The sequence below is a fragment of the Amblyomma americanum genome, chromosome 1 (genome assembly GCF_052857255.1).
Source record: "Amblyomma americanum isolate KBUSLIRL-KWMA chromosome 1, ASM5285725v1, whole genome shotgun sequence".
In the NCBI taxonomy this organism is placed as follows: domain Eukaryota; kingdom Metazoa; phylum Arthropoda; class Arachnida; order Ixodida; family Ixodidae; genus Amblyomma; species Amblyomma americanum.
The window spans coordinates 476,926,819-476,944,155 of NC_135497.1; the positions used below are offsets into that span (position 1 = coordinate 476,926,819).

The 17,337-nt window shown below is 47.5% G+C and overlaps 1 protein-coding gene across 3 annotated transcripts in view; it reads left to right on the top strand.

Moving 5' to 3' along the window:
* The first annotated feature begins 1,501 nt into the window (after positions 1-1,501).
* LOC144104816 (uncharacterized) overlaps positions 1,502-17,337 on the top strand; it is a 68,268-nt gene continuing 52,432 nt past the window's right edge. For all 3 annotated transcript variants that reach the window (XR_013308634.1, XM_077638017.1, XM_077638030.1), the window contains exons 1-2: positions 1,502-1,724; positions 4,419-4,496. Coding sequence is in view for 2 of the 3 variants with exons in the window: in XM_077638017.1 (XP_077494143.1) it covers positions 4,489-4,496 (8 nt within the window). In the remaining variant the exon portion in view is untranslated. The remainder of the gene's footprint in view (positions 1,725-4,418; positions 4,497-17,337) is intronic.

Genomic DNA, 17,337 nt, shown 5'->3' on the forward strand with positions numbered 1-17,337 from the left:
TGGAGCGCTTGTTTTTCTACTGTTCAGTTGCTCATGCGCTACTGTACATATCCTTTCTTCAACGTGATAATGAGTGTCTCGTCACAATTTTCTGGGTTGAATCGATTCTGTTTCTTGGCTGCGAATAGCCAGTGACCTTTACGGTTGCACCAAACGTCCTGAGTGTTGACCGCACAGAAAGACTTGACCATTTCTATGAGTACACTGGGTGGCATGGTCACTTTCCGCAATGCCCAAGAATTTTGAACTTGTGCATCTTATATACTTATTCGGCATGTTTGCAACTTCAATTGTTCCAGGAAGTTTTCACATCGATAAAAAGGTCTGAGATGCAGATCTTTAATGCAGCTGTAAGAATTTTTGGAACTAGCCTTTCCGAGCTTCAGCTTGCGACACGCATTCTACCATGCCATGGCATCCTCATATGAGGACGTGTAAAGAACGTTGCACTATATTTATTATTATTTTAAGCAAAAAATATTTAGTTGGAAAAAGTGTTTTCAGTAAAGTTGAAAAAGAGTACAAAATTATCAGCGTGCCCAAGCAAGTACTTATAGAACAAAAATCGTCAGAAATCGCACTTCCTATGACAGCGCTCGGTCGTGTCATTTGCCAACTTTCTCGTCTTTTTAAACCTCAATAAAATAAAAAATGGAATTGTGAAGAGTAGAATAATATAAGGAGAGCAATAATTTTGCACCGATTTTGCTTTCGATTTCAGTGACTATTTTCATTATAAGTATACCAAAAAGTTATCGTTTGTTTGTCCTCAAGTAAAGAGACCAGGGCCGAAAGCATAGTTAAAGGCGCCATAAACACCTTCTGAGGAGAGTACATAAACTCTCAGTAATTACATTGCGCTGTCATGAAAGGCTCGACCATATAACACAATTCTACACAAAACACAACTCACTATCGCGCGCAAATGTGGCGAGCGCCTTGCGGCTACTTTTTCAAGCTCGCGCCCTCCTCTGTTTCACGGTCTGGCGTGTGCCAGTTAATAAATGGTTATTAGCTGAATTGATTCAGACCTCACGCAGCTAGCATGGCCGCAGCCACTCATTCGCTTCACTCCGGTGGGTCAGGAAGCTCCGCCCCATCGCGCAGTTCCCGCGCGCGTTAGCAGCATGCGGTCGGGCCGAGTGGGTAGACCGGCGCGAAGACGCTGAAATTCAAACCTACAGGATACTCAGTTTGCAAAAAACAAATTAAAACAATTCTTGCTAGAGGAAATTCTTGAGGCGTGAGGAATTCTGTACCTTCATTAAGAGCCCCTTTCAGAGTCCTTTTAAGGCAAGAGAAAGGGTTGATGAAAAAAGAAATCGTAAATAAGAAATCCTGTATAGAACTAAATTTTTGCACATTTTAAACTTGAAAATTGTCCCCCGGAAAACACTGCACAGCTCTCCGCTATAGAAAAGAACAAATGTGGATGCAAATAACTGGCATTGAACTATACATTTCCTCACGCTCGCTACCATCGAAGAAGAAGAAGCGAAAGAGTCTAGAGGGTCGAATTCACGCGCCTGAGAGGCGCAGCTCATCTCAGAAGAATCCAGCGGCGAGTAAACACTGCTTTCTGGTGGACAGCCCCTGCAAACATCGTCCCCTTTTGCTGACCGTCGCAGGTAGTTGCAGCTTGCATGAGAAGGGAGGAGCGGCGGTTCGGCTGAGCGACGACACAGTGCTGTCCACAAGGAGACCGCGTCGACGCTATGCTCGCGGTAGGTTCTCTGTTGGTAAGCTGAGCCTCTGTGCAAGCGTTCGCTCACTGAGGGAGTCTCACGTATGAACGGATCTCCAGCTGTGCACTGCAGCTTTTATATAGCTCGCACCTCCGTTCTTGAGGTGGGCATACCTGCCCCACATTTCTGTGCGTGTCGAGGCTGTTACCAGCATTAATCTTTAACCATATGCAGTGCCGCGAGCTTCACCGTGCGACTTAATCGCTCAGATTAAGCGCTTCATGCCCACTTCACTTCCGGCTAACTGGGCAGTATCTATATGCAAAATGCGAAATTTTGAGTGCGTACTTCATGGCAAAATTCACACATCCCTGCATCGAGCCGCAAGTGAATGGTGAATTCGTATCCTGTTTCACAGGCAGTAAGAGGTTCTGAACAGTTCACGCCGCGGCACTCTACCCACACGAGATTTTTTTGGTGTGTGCGCAAGCTACATTAGAAAGTTACCGCATAGCGTGATCCGCTACCGTGATCAGCTTCTGCGCAGCGCCACTGAGCATGTGCAGATCGCCTTGGGAGCACCAGATGGCGCCATGTGCCCGGCCAGCTGCGCGCTCCTACTAGGTCGGGACCAATCAACACACGCCTACTGCCGGGGCGCGGAAGCAGATCACGATAGCGGATAACTCTGATCATAGCTGGCGTACAGCGGTGTCCGAGTCACCATAGCGCCGCTACCGGCATTGCAGGCGGAACTAAATTTTAGTTGCGTTATTTCAGTTGCGGGGTTTCAGTAATGGCGATGAGTCCAGGAGGTCCTTCTGATCCCGTCTTCGACGTTGAAGAAAACTTGCGGCACAGCGTGAGTGTGGCAGTAAATGGTGATAACTCGCACAAGCCCACACGACGAATCAGCGATTAGTTCATCGCGGAAGTGAATATTATTGCGGTATATTTCATAAAATCGGCCAAAGCGAAAATAGTGAGAGCAATAGAGCATAGATTTAGCCTTTGTTTCATGACTGAGATACTTGCACTCCAACTGCGGTTGTGAAGAATGAGAAGAGCGAAACTGTTCTGAACGTGTTTGAACAAAATAGTGTGCTTGGCACGGCTAAGGTTCCATGCTGAAGAGGCATAAGTCTAGTGCCGATCATTGTTTTCTGAACAATCGTTTAAGGGATGTGGGAGGAAAGTTTCGTCATAGGTGCCGGAGCAGTGGGCTAGCCATACGTTTTTATTGCTCTCTGTAAAACAACTGTGCGCTTAAGAGACGAAGACGGAGGGAGGAGAACAAACGGAACACAAGGCACTTCCAACTTTAATAATGCGAGATGAATACAGGAGATCTTTTATAATTGCAGCGTAACAGGTGAGTTTGTACAATAAAGAAAGGTCGAGAAGAAAAAGGGGGTGTCTAAATGACTTTAATAAGCAACAAAACAAATCAAAGAATATGAAGGAATCACTTAAGCTATGGCGTGCTTTGTACTCCAGCATTGCGGTGAGATGTTCCCGATTCAAGAATGGTATAATTAAGATAGACAGCTCAGTCTGTACAGCGACTAACCCGATTTGGCGGTGGTCCCAGTTTCGTTCCTGGAGCAGGAGAAATTATTTGACTGGAAGCGTTTGTGAAAGCTGTATAACGTTCCTTGTAGCCGTGCATGGCTTCGCTTAGGCGGACGTTAATAACAACTTTCTTATTACGACTTTCACAATTCCTTCTTTTCTTCCTGATCATTCATTTTTTCCCTCACAGCGCGCTTGAGGCGCCGAAGAGTGGGTCTATTTAGCCTCTAATTTTCGGATTAGCAGTTGTATTTTTAATCCGAGAGCATGAGTACTCAATGCCAGAAAAAACAAACTTTGCTGCGTCGGCGTAGGCGACTATTTGAAGCTTCGCAGCCGGAGCGGCGGGAGCAGCCGTCCGCTCCGGCAACATAGATGGGCCACATAGGTCACGTCACATTGTGGAGTCATTACAACCTAATAACAACATCATACCACTATAAGCACCATGAAATTGTGGGCGTGTTCAGTTCTCTGTATAGTTACAGACAGGCTACCCTAAGCGACATGAGTGATTCCTCTGCCATGAGATGCAACTCATGAACTCAGCGTAAATTCCTCTCAAATGAGGCCCTCCAGCCAAAGCCATCGACTGATTAATGTGACGATGGGTTAGAGCCGGTTTCACCAGCCAACTGCCAGCTCCGTGTGATCTCACACTAGCAGACACAAAGGAATTAACAGCAGCAACGTCATAACGATAGGTCGACGCCATTGACTGATGGAATCCTTTTAGCGGTTTTTGGCGCTGTGCTTTTGAGTTGTGTCAGACTATACTGCGGTCATAAATAGTGCAAAAGAATGATTACAAATGAATACCTTCTGCTTTCGCAAACGTGACACCGAAAGGAGCAGTACTTTTGCATGCTATAATTATTGCGCACTTGTCTTTGACCGAGTGTCACTAAAGAAAGCAACTGTTCAAAAGGAAATCGTGACTTGGTGCTCAGCAAATTCTTATCCTTTCGCGGTGTCTCTTTTTTTGAAAAGAAGGGGGTTCTGAACGATCGCGATAACTATTCCTGCCTCTGCATATCAAATATGACGTGGACATAACCTCTAAGTAGTGTGCACGTGAGTTCTTCAAAATGCGCCGCATTAGGCGTCATTTTTCGCAGAATTTGATATGTGTTATTTTGTATTATTCTTTTCTGGCACTAGGTCTTGGTTCACCGGAGAAGAAATTCAAACGAAAATTATTTATAAAGGACCTAAAGACCTCAAGATAATCATGTCGGGGTGAGTTTGTCATGGCCTACAATTAGTCAAACGGGTAGTCCGACCGCGATTATGCTTAAACGCGATTTCCGAACCAAACTACGGTTATTGCGAATCGCTGTTCGCCGTTGCCACACAGCTCATCACCGTTCTCGGTTGCGGCAACCAACGGCCCCGGCCTTTTGCGAGCAACACACGAAGTGACGCGGTGATCGGCAGAGCGAAGCTGCATTTGCAAGTATCTTTGTTATAGGAGTACGCATAGGAAGGGGGGGGGGACAAAGAGGCAGTGGCTCCCCTGATAGACATCGGAGACGGGCCTCAAGTTTTGTATCGTACTGGTATTTGTTACCCAGAAGATTTGTACGGGCGCTACCATAAACTTGCCCCCCCCCCCCCCCGCCACCCCACCTCTTAAGGAGAGACCTGTGGCCACCTATGATCTTTGCTATTTACAGCAGTGCCATTTGAAGGCACTGTCATATTCCTGAACCGTTTATAGAGGCAGTTTTGATATAATTTAGGAGAATAACGGTAATAGGAGAAATGCTAGACGTATGAGAATAAACTTAATTTGCGTTTCTTGAAAGCTGGAAACTCATCAACTTGGCCTAGCCGTTAGAGGCCCATAGCCCTGAGGAGCTGTAGCACCAAATATTTCAAGAAAGTTCTGAGTATTAGGCTAATGTTCTTGAATTTCGTGTGCATATTGACGATCATCAGTGCAGCTTTAGAAAAGCATGACAAAAGTGATCCTCCGGTCCGGCTTGAAAATACAGCCCGAGAAGCGTTTTACACAAACGACACTGCCTTGCGGACTTCTATGATCTGTAGAAATCCTATGAGACTATATAATGGTTCGGGAGCATGCGCGACTTGACAGACCCTACCATTCGTGGCAGGAAGCAGAAATGTTCGAGCGACTTTCTTTCGAACCGTTTATTTCTAGTACGTCTCGGCGCCACGTTTCCGAGGAACTTGATTCAGGTACATTATACGTGTTATGGTGCTTGTTTAAAAAAGAACTTCTTGGCGAAAATAACCCCAAAATTCAATATGTATTTATATACGTCGGCGACTTCCAAATCGCGTGCACTTAGTCTAGCGCGCCAACATGCGAGAGAGATACAGCTGATCTCTATATAAACCGGAAAAGATTCATCACGCCCTCAAACCCTTTGCTGATGACGGATTTCAGATGGTCTTCGCGAAAAATCCTACCACCTTCAGTGAGGTCATTAACCTTTGCCATGGCTACGACGAGCTCCGCAAGCAGCGCGCTTCTACTTTGCGCTCTGGTGTGCACGACGAGGCCCTCTCCGCACTGGCCTGGGCGGTCCTACTCCTGAGGACTCCCCTCTGCTGTACCAAACCAAAGGCTTCGGTTACGAAGAGGGACCCGCCTGCTGTGCCTCATTTCACATTTCCATGACCCCGCCCACCATGTTCCTGATTCAGCCCCGTCTTTGGCCCCTACTATGCGCTGTGCCGTGCAGGACCACTTCGATGATGTGCTACCATCTAGTCCTGTGCTCCCGCACAGGAATCCCCTTTGACAACACTTTTGACGTACGCCAAAGCGCTGGCTAGGCTGCGACATCAGCCAGCACCCAATTCCTGCCAGGCCGCCCCTTCTTTTTGTCCTCCGCCGTCAACTGAGTCCCCGTCTCATGCTCTGTTCTCAAGAGCCCGCTCACATCCTACGAATACTTGACGTACTGCGGTCAAACGACCAATCTGCTACACCTGTGGTCTTCTCGTCCATGTCGCGCGGCTTTGCCACCAGCGCCTTCCACCTTCTCGACCTGATCTGCGCTTCTAGCCGTACGATGCCGAAACATCCTCGCCGAGAAGGCCGCCCGGTCCCCCTTTGTGTACCCCGATCGCTTAATTAGCGCCCTCAAGACTGAAAGCTGGACTAGTTGGTTGTACATTATTAATAAGAAAAGACTAGCGCCATAGACAAGGACACAGAAATAGAAGTACACAGGACAAGCGCCAAACATCAACTACGTTCTGTACTTCACAGAAAGACACATAAATAGAGGTCATGATCACATTAGTGTGGCTGGAAACAGATCACTTATGCATACGTGGTAAACATTTTTCCAGATAGCGTTTTTCTTTTTGAGACAGGGTGAGTTAAGGCGTGCTAACGCAGTTATCTCCTTTGTTGATGATATAGCAGGCTTCGCATATCTCTCTGTGCAGCCTAGTACCCCCCTACCGAGCACACACGTGGCTTCAAATGCTGGCACGCACCCGCAACGCCTACAGTGTTTGGCTAAAAAGCCGGTCCCGCTAAAGAATCGACTCCTGCGTTGTGTGCTCGTAGTCTATCACTTACGCAGCGTCCCTACTACCCAACATTGCACTTCCCGCAAGAGAGTGGAATCCGGTATATAATACCAGTTCTGCAAGGTAGAGGTGCCCCAAAAGTACTACGGAGCACGCGAGCGGTGGCCGAAATGAAGAAAACTGCATGCCAGCGCGCTCTGTCAACAGATGCGCAGCAAAGAGTAGGGAGACGTCGGCACATCCGGCTGACCCGTCTCGATTTGATGCTCGCTTAATCGCCTCAACGAGCGAAGCTGCGCTGCTATCATCCATGTCCGCCAGGGGAAAGGAAAAGCAAAAAGCGCAAGCTGCCGAACGCCAACTCTCTGCACAGCCCGGACGAACAACAAACCCTTGCATGAGGTATTGTAAGCGCCCCTAGCTAGCACTGATGACAGCAGCGCAGCTTTGCTAGTGGCAGCGATAATGCGAGGATCAAGTTATCGCGATGGGCAGCCGGATATGCCGACATACCCTCGCTCTTTGCCGCGCATCTGCTGATAGAGCGCATTGGCATTGAGTTTATTCCAGTCAGGCCGCAGCTCGCGTGCTCCGTATTACTTTTGGGGCACCTGTACATACTTGCACTCATGATTTGTAGTGCAGGCGGTCTTATTTTTCTCATTCACACCTTTGCACATGCGAACAAGCTTCTCAGGAGCGGTGAACAAAACATTCACACTGCACTTCCCTCCAACCTTTTTCAGCCGGTGTGATAGCTGATGCACATTCGGGATGGCTTCTCGCTTCAATTTGGTGCCGCTTTTTCCGCTCCTATAGCAGAGCGCCCACCTGGCTTGATTTCATTCATCAAGCCTTCAGCGGCTCCCATCACTGTTTCATGAGGGAAACCGGCCTTGTCCAACCTTACGTCTTGTGCCTGCAGAGTTTCCTCCATTCTATGGTGACAGGCCTTCTGAAGAGCACCCCGAACGCAGTTTTTTACTATCGCCGGCTTCACAAATTTCGGGGGGGCCGGATTGTATGCCATTCTGTCCTTTTTTGAGCGTGGCTTCTAGCCCAGCGAATATGCCCCCGACCAAAATACAAACGCAACTCAAAAATTGGAGACATCCTTTGACCGCAACTTCACGCGTGAACCTAAGATCCCGCTAATCTACAGCGCTAGTCTTTTCTAGTTTATAATTTGCGCCACTCGCCGATCGCCTTTCAATCGTCGCTGTTCCCCTTCTCTGATGCTTCGACGTTCTAACAGTCGCAGTTCTAGGGGAAAGAACAGCGCTTGTTTCGGACTATTCAGGTCCTCCGGTTGTGCCGCTAACGTAATCGCAGTGTCCATGGAAGGCGCCGCAGTTCTCGCTCTCGTCGACACGTTCGCTGGAGTATCCGTCATCAGTGAAGCTCTCCACAGTTGACTCCCCGATGTGATCACCCTGCTTGCTGACTTCGCTCTACAGCTCCTCCTCACAGGGTATTCATCCGTCAGCCGCGTGTGTAGCCCGTGTCCTCATTGAAGTCGTTTTGTGCATCATCGAGTTTATTGTTCTGCATCACTGCTCACAAGACATCATTTTTTGATGCCACTTCTTTCCCACCCATCATGCCGTTATTGACTGTGCTAATGACTGCAGGTTCTTCTCTTAGACACCTACGCGTATAACACTGCCACGCAAACAACCACTGGTATCTATTCCTTCTTTTTTCTGTACAACCGCGCCCCCTCCCTACACAATGGATACTCTTCTTCGCTATCACCCCTGCATTTCCGAGTCCACGCTGCTCTCCGACGCCGCCACGTACGCCGAAGAATGCAGTCAGCTCGCTCGATTGATTACGACGCAGAAGCAGTGGCAAGAAAAAAATGATAGCGACACGTTCGAAGCCGCTACGCCTTAACTTGCTGAATCCTTTTTGAGGCTCTGGGTGCCTCCCCCAACACCCAGCCCTTCGCGGAAAGTGCTTGCTCAATATCATGGTCTATATCTTGCTTTACAGCAAACCTATCCTTTCAATTACATAGTTTAGCCCGTTGCACCCTATGCGGGCCGGAATGACGAACTAAGCTTGTATTGTAAGGGGCGAGACCCATTAGGGGCCTCTCCCCGAGCACCTCTCGGTATATATAAATTAGTAAATGCTTTCACCACTACCACCACCATGTAAATTGATTGAAGCCATGCTACAACACCTCTGTTCTTGCCCATAAGTCGCCAGGCTAGCTACTTTTTTCATCTAAGAAGCTGTAATGTACCAACTGTCACGGGTTCCGCTACCCGCAAGCCCAGACACAGCGCGCAGACAGTACGCTGCGCCTGAAGGCGAAGAACTTCCCCGCTCGCTCTCTTGGTTCTGGCTATGCCTGAGCATGCGGCATGATCCGTCACAGCAGCTCCGTCTCTCCGAGGAAACATAATAAATGCACCCCTACACTATGAATTTCAAGTTTTTCATACAGAAATCAGTGGCTGTATTGTTCTTAATTAAATGATGACTGCACACTGATCCCACTCTCTCAAAATGAAAGAGCCCTTGTGGTAAAACGAGAACAAATTTTCTGATGTAACTTCTGATAAACCAACATTTCTGCCTCACACAAACACGTACCCTTAAATAGAAAGCCTCACGTTCTCTGAACATACAGAGAAGTGCTCTCATGGAAACTTAAATTCATCGCTGCGTTGTACAGTTTCTACAGTTATGGGTTCATAGTTTGTGGGTCTGCGAGATCATCATGTCTGGAACAACTGAACTCGGCGCATAACCTGGGCTTGCGTCTCTCAGATGGTGTATAGAGAACACATCTCGCATAAATAGTCTTTATGTAGAAACGAATTACCCGCTCCTAGTAAAGAACAGAAAGGTGCTTAGATGTGCATAAGTGCTCAAAATAACACCCCTAAAACGGTGAAAAAAAAGAGATGATCCAACAGCGACGCGAAGCGCAGCCAGTTAGTATTACCTTTACGCATGGCAGGGCCGCCAGAGAGAAACAAGGACTCTGTGATTGCTGGCGGGAAACGCTGCGCTCTCACTTAGAACCAGTCGAAATGACTACTTCCGGCCGGACATTGACCTCTATCAGCCGTCGTCGCATCGTTTACGTTTGCAAAACCTTACGTTGGACCCCGTTTCCGATTCCGACAACGAACTTCTCCCAAATAACTGCGGCCTGCGTTCACTGACCTCAACCCCACACAGCGTGCCATGCCAAGCGTGCCAGCGCCCGTTTTTTTTGTAATCTCATACGAGCTGAGCAGTCTCGTTCAACTCAAGAAAGGGCTTTGTTCACTCGAACTCTGCGTTTACACAGCCGCCCGGCACGTTTTGCTAGCGATTTAGGCATTGTGCCACGAGGCCCCTGCGGACGCCGTTTCCCCTCCCATGGCCTACGTTAAAGGCATGCCGAGAGCGTTTCGGCAATTATATCAGATCCGGTGAGCCCCCCAGGCTTGCTGTCCGGTGCACATCGTCTCGCTGCCGCCTGCAGTGACGCAGCGGCCTGTATTCTGTTCGCCGCATCCATCCGGGGCAGCTGTGGCGAGACCAGTCAGCAGTCACCTCCGGCTGCTGCTGCCCTGGCGACTACTGCCTGCAGTTTTCCCACCGGCCTTCTATTCGCGGGCCTGCTGACACAGTAGACCGCGGGCATTGAGAGTCGTCCCAGCGGATAAATTCACGCCGCCTTCGGAACACCGCGGAAGTCTGCGTGGACGCAGTCGGCATGACCTCCGCTGCAAGACGTGCCTCAAGGATACGAAGACCAGGAGACTCCTCCATAGCATGTACTTAAATGCGCGTGGGTCTATTTAAGGTTGGGGGGATGTGGGGACCTGCCCTGCAGCCCCCTGTGTTTGCTTTTCTGCGAGGCACCGTGTAGCAGCAGCGTTACCTCGAGGAGGAATGCATTCCCCTGTCAGTTACATTAACTGGCAAAAGAGGGTGCCAGCGTCGCTGCGCGAGAGAGTGCTTGAAGCCCACGCGCTGGAGAGGCTCTTGGGCGCGGATCGTCGGCGCGAGCGGACGTGTCGCTCGCGGCTCCGCTCTTCGCCGGCGGCGCGAGGAAGCGACGTGGAGACCCGCTCTCGTATTCTCGTCCCGTCCAGGCCGCGGAGTACCTCTCAGCCTAGCGGGGGCGAACATTCGCTCGGAACCTTGCTGGTGAGTAATTCATTAGCGTACCTTGCTGCTAGCCGGCGTTATTGTTGCTGTAGCAACAAATGCCTGTTTATGTCCGCCAATGTGTCGTTCCTTTGTGCCCTCAGAGCAAGGCCCACCGTGGTTGGCGTGCGCTCGGTAGCGTACGCGATTGCGGGCTGGGGTCCGGGCGGCATTGAACCGTGTCAGCCGCGATTAAGCGGGGAGAAACTATTTTTCTGCCCAATTCAACACCACAATTTATACGCAGCTTTTTTTCCTTTACGCAGTTTCGTGCCGTTGCACGAACGTCCGATGAGCACTTAATGAGGCTCTTGAACGTCCTCCGCTGCTCTGCCCTTATAAATCGAGGCGCATAAAGAAACCACACGTGCACGAAGAACGCATAGCCGCGAAGCACACCAAAATATACCGAAACTGAGCTGGCCGCCTGTAGCGAATACAATTGCTCATTTTCTATAATTTCCAACATTCAGGTAGTGTTTCTTCCTCTTCCTCGTGTTATAAAACTGTGCTGATTGTTGAAAACAAAACAAATTTCCAATAACGATCAAAGACGTAACCACGATGCATGTTTGAAAGCATCAGAGATCTGTGGTGATTTCCTCTTATTTCATCATCACGCTCGTACTTGCGAGACTCGCCTGTGGCGGCGATACCTGTAATTCAATTCTTGCTCTTCTCTAGCTTACAAGAGCTTTTGTTTTCAAGAAGAGTGGTGTTTTTGTGTTTAGGACTGGTATTCTATCGATCAAACAACTCCAATGCCTCCTCAATCTCTCTTTAATGCTATAGCGTTAAGTTGAGCGGTAAACCCTATGACGTGAGCAAAAATTCTCCAGAGAAATTTCAAGACGTGACCTTGTGATGTCACTGCTCAGGGCGAACAACCTGGGTCGTACAAGCACCATTCGTGGCTGCTCCGGAAGCTCAACACTGCACCACTGAGCCAGGAGCAGGGATGGGCATACTTACGAGGGTTAACCCTCATGAGGGCATCCTCACCATCACCTCATGAGGATTTCACTCGGTGAGGTGAGAGGAAGGGAGGATGGCCGCAAGAAAATATGTGCGGACGAGAGTGAGAGAGGAGCAACATGGTGAGGTGAGGGAGGACAGAATTCGTTGTTTAGGGCGAGGGTGGGGGTTAGAGCCGTACTCCGGGCTACCGCTTTTGTCTGTGCCGCCCGTTATGAATTCTCGTTTTAAAGCGCTGCTTCTTAGGGTGAAGATCCTGGGGAAGACGTAGTTTCTGCACTCTGGAGGTACAAGAGGCAAACACGAAACGCTGGTGCAGCACGCCTTCTCTATCGCCATGATGTACTACACCCCCGAAAAAAGCACTCTTGTAACTTGAGTGGATGAAGCGCACAAAAGACACGGCACATAGGCAAAGACGGACACGACACAGGCGCTTGTGTCGTGTCCGTCTTTGCCTATGTGCCGTGTCTTTTGTGCGCTTCATCCACTCAAGCTATGAACCAACTTGCCGAAGAACGTGTTCCACTCTTCTAACTAAACAATCCTTTTTTAAAGAACTGTGTAAAGTATTCAGTGAAACACCCTGTATAGTGTGCTAACAAGAGGGCACTGCTCGTGCTGTGTGGGTGGCCGCCAGTCCAACGGGAACCATGGTACCGCATTCAACATTTTCATTATCAGCCCCAAGCCTGTCGGATGATCAGAGTGTAGAGTAAAACTCGTAGAAATTATACCTAGTAAGGATGTAGAATTCCCATGTTCCAGGCCTTCTTTTCTCGAACGAAGTTTGATTTCAGCTCAGTGAGGTTTAACAGAATCGGCTGCAGCGCAAAAAAATGCTTGTGCGAAATTTCACCCTCCAATCAAATGCTGTTAGTGTCGTTGGTGTGGAATTTTTTTTATTCACGCTGTGAATAGTTCACTACAGTAATATATTCTTTCCATATTAGATTTTCTATGCAACTGCGGTATAGGAGAGCGGTGCCGCAATGTGACGGGCAAAAGCGACCACTGTAGTCTTACCCTGAATAAAAAGCAGCACCTTAACCGCTTTGGTCTGAATCATCGTTCACACCGCCTTGCATTGTACGATGTGCCAAAAAATAAAGTTTTACTGCTCTCCAAATAACATCAGCATCTCTCGATTTAATTGTGTCTATGGTAACACCTGTGACTGCGTAATCGCGCCCCTGATTCTATGAACCAAATTTCTAGCAGGCATGGTAAGGAATTCGCACTCAGCGTTTGAGCAAGGCGTAGACGGACAAGCAACAAAATCACGGGCGGTTTCGCTCAGAGTTAACCATGAATTATCGTGCGCTAGCACCGTTAGTCCTGTTTCGCATGGTTTATCTTGACTTTTTATGCTCTTGCTTGGCCTGAACTTGCTCACTTTAGTTGATATGTCTTTTATGTAAGCTTGCACGATATTTCATAATTTTAGGCTTCTACTGCGGCAGAATTCGTCATTCTCTGCATTCGCAGATACCTGGAAGTCCTGGTTACGCTCTAGGTGCAGGTACGCAGCGGTTAAGCTACGCGCTAGTACCCTGCTATGGCAGGTGCTGCCATCGGTGGGGCTTGTGAGACCTGTTGTTGCTAAGGAAGCTCTCGCGACTAATCATTAAATTCAACTGCCACGGTTGGGAGCTTGTGATGACGTCAGAATGTCACGTGACCAAGGCGGCCCACGTGCTCAAAGCAGGCTTCGAACAGACAGCCACTTTCGGGGGATTGGAAGCGCTAGGGTACTAAAATGGCATGCACAGGAATCTTTCACTCCTGACTCGAGGAGTTAGTTATTACTATTATTCAGCCCAAATGCTACATTTTAGCTAGCCGTTTGATTTTCAAGTGGCCTAAATAATGTTTTATCTTATGCGTCCGAATAAGAGGCTCACTGAAGAGGAAAGCCGGCACCGCACTGCTGGAAGACACTAAAGAAATAAAAAAAAATTTGAAGCTGGGGGAGCGGGTACTAAACTCACGGCGGCACTAAAAAATTTGTCGAGCTGGCCGCTACTTCAGACAGAACAGCGCGCACTTTGACAGGGAGTGCGGGGAAGACACAACAAAGAGGAACGCTCGTCTGTGTCGTGTCTTCCTCGTAGTTCTCGCTGTTCTGTTTAAAACGACTTACCAACTCGACCAAGCGTCGGTTTTAACGCTACTTCAGACCACTACACTGTCGCCACAGCTTTTTAAGCATGACGTTTATAAGATTGAAAATATTTTGTATTTGCCTGAACTAAATTATTTACAAAGGTTGTAGGATACGCCACGAAACATCGCAAAAAAGAAAGCAACACAGCAGTAGACGCGAGGTAGAGGCTGTGCGCATCATCAAGAAGGAGTGCCACTTCAGTTTTAAGCCGGTCGGTTCATACACTTCCCTAATTTGAGCAATCAGTTTGGAGAAATTATAACATCCTGCCTCTACGAACTGCCAAGCTCTCGAGCTGTGCTTGCAATGTCGTCGTCTTCGGCACGTAGCCGCGTTCACGAAGTTGTTGAAAGTTTCAGTCTCTCACGCTGTAGTTTGAAAGCGTGGTCTTCATCATCTTCGATCTTTGCGCGCGTAAGTGTCATCAGACGAGCATGTAGCAAACCGCACGAAATGGCGGAAGGCTAGAAGCAGTTCACTTCAGAAGACCCAGTGCAATCGAAATGTCATAGGGTAATGGTAATTAAGCGACCTACAAAATTCCTTCTTCTGAGTCTATTCTGTGCTTAGCACTTATTGTAATTATCTGGTAAACGCTGCTGAATGGTTTTCTAAATACCCTTGGCGTACGTTAATTTTTATACACAGACACAACAAAGCGCTCACTGATTTTAGCAGTCGATTTTAGCACAATGGTCATGACAGCAGCAAACGAGCCAGCATGCTAAGCAATTCTTTTTGCCTTGATATCCAGCTTAGTGATTCCAAATCTGAACATTGCTACAAGAGTGACGATCGCTTTCTAGTGCTGCTGCTCTGTCCACTTTGTGTTAAGCGTTTCGCTTCTTGCCTAATTGCATTATCAGAAGATCTGTTGTCTTGTGGCAGTAAAAAAATTGTGGCCGGCTTGTAAAACAAATGCTACCGGAATTAATAGAAAGCCACAGAATAAACTTTCCGGTTTTACTCAGTGCATAGGTGGCTCTGAGAAACAGTTGGCGGGATCTAAATGTCTTGGCTACGAAGGTGACAGACATGGAATCAGCAATATCGGAACTTCAGGAGCAGCTTAGTACAAACAGGAATCAGACAGACGATTTAGAAAAAAGAGGCAGGAAAAAAATATCCTGATCATTTACGGAATAAAACAGGTTAGCGAGGAGACTAGCGATGAACTGGAAAAGGAAATAATGGTGTTCTTTTTCTGGAGCAAGGTTGAACAGTGAGCAGTGTCGGAAGATGCCACAGGGGGGGGGGGGGGATAAACAGGTTATAAATAACGCGCAACCAGTCGTTTTGAAACTCCTCGACTTGTATGAAAGAAAATTCGGTATTACGATCATGCTATTAGTTTAAAAACACCCAAATCAACTCAAAATTTAAACACCAAAAAAGCTCAAAATTATTAGCTTAGGGCATTTCTAAACGAGTTAGGGAAATACGCAAACTGTGGAAGAACTCTGAAGAAGAAGGGAAAGAGGCCGTCAAGCTTTAAAGCTAATCTATTATAAGCTCAGCCTTAATAGCATACTGTATGGTTAGTGTACTGTAAGCTGTCATCTACATACACTAAAACTGTTAAATCAGACGAATGGGGATGCACTGGCCAAAATATTTAAAAGCAGCGGGGATTGCACCAATTCTTGCGGCACACCTATTTATTGATAATATGTATTAGAACATAGGGTTCTCTCAGTGTAATAAAAGCATCTTTCCTTCAGAAAATCAGATATTCACGCATAATTAGGTAGGAGGATGTAACAGAACAAGTCTGTTAAGTAAAATAGTATGTTCTACATTGTCATAGGCCTTTCTGCATCAAGAGGGGCCAAAAATGAAACTTTCCTTCTGCGTAGTGATAGCCGGATTCTGCTCTCTAGATCCACATGCGCGGACCATATAGAGCATCCACGACCAAAGCCAGTGTGGGCTGACCTTAGACCGCTGACATAACATGTTTTGTGAGGCGACTGTGCCCTTTTCTTTCTATTAATTTGACTAAATTTAAGGTCAGCGCAATTGGCCGAATCTTATCTAAGACGTATCCTTTTCTTGCATCTTTAAGCAATAAAATAATTTTCGCTGTCTTACAATTGCCTGGAATCCATGCATTTTCCAACGAAGCATTGACCATGTCTAGGAGGTGGCCTGTAAATTACTGGGCTAAAATTTTAATCATACCAACAGTGACACCATCTGGTCGAGGAGCTGCACGATGCAACATTGTCAGGACTGAGAGAAGTTCTGATGCGCCCACCTCAGTATAATTCAAAGGGGGTGAAATTGGGCACAAAGGAACGTTTCTCTACGTCTACAAGCGTAACGCTAATCGCTGAGCAATACACTCGAGGGTTTCCTGAGCCTTTTGTGGTAATAACACTGTAAAATAGTGAGGAGAGAGACTGCAGAACTCTTGTTACGTGTCATGAATCTACACAGGCCTTCCGACTGCGAGGATTTGAACTATATGAGCGATCACCACTGAGCGCGTCTCTTCGGTGTCTTCTATTCACAATCGGGACGAACGCTCGGCAGTCTCGGATAGTTTCACGAACACGAGAAAGCTGGCAGTGGCGCGGGACGCAGCGTTCGCGCTAGGCCAGCAGTCATTAAAATCATCCCATTGCCATTGTTCATCTCTGCTCATTCTTCGGCTGGTCGCCACGTAACAATATTATTGGAGCATTGTACAGGGCAACCAACTCTACCATTGCCGAAATATAGGAACTAAAAAAATATTTTTGCACGAATGTTATTTATTTTATTTTTATTTACAACATACCGCGGGCTAAGCCCCCAAGCAGGAGTAGTATACAGGTATATAAAATACAAAAAGCAATAAAGTACAATGTCCAAAACACACCACATTTGGTAGGACAGCGGAAGTGGTTATTACTATACATAAGATACTGGAATCAAAAATCACATTCAAGAACACGTAGAAGACAAAACTTGAAGACTTCAAGTTTTTATCAACTTAATTCCAGCTTATACAAAGATCTAAAGTAGAAGCTGGCAAACAATTCCAATCTGCAATTGTATCAGGGAAAAAGGAGAATTTTTATGTTAGTCCTTGCAAAGTGTGGCGCCAAGGACAGTGCATGAGAGTGGCGTGTCTGCATTGTTGCAAATGGGTTGCAAGCCCCAAGGGTAGCGTTGGCCTGGCGGCCTGGGGCAAAGCTGGAAACATCCGAAGGTCCCGGCAAAGGATGAGTCGACTGGCAACAGAACAACTTGTTTATTCTGGCATCCCAAAAGAGCAGC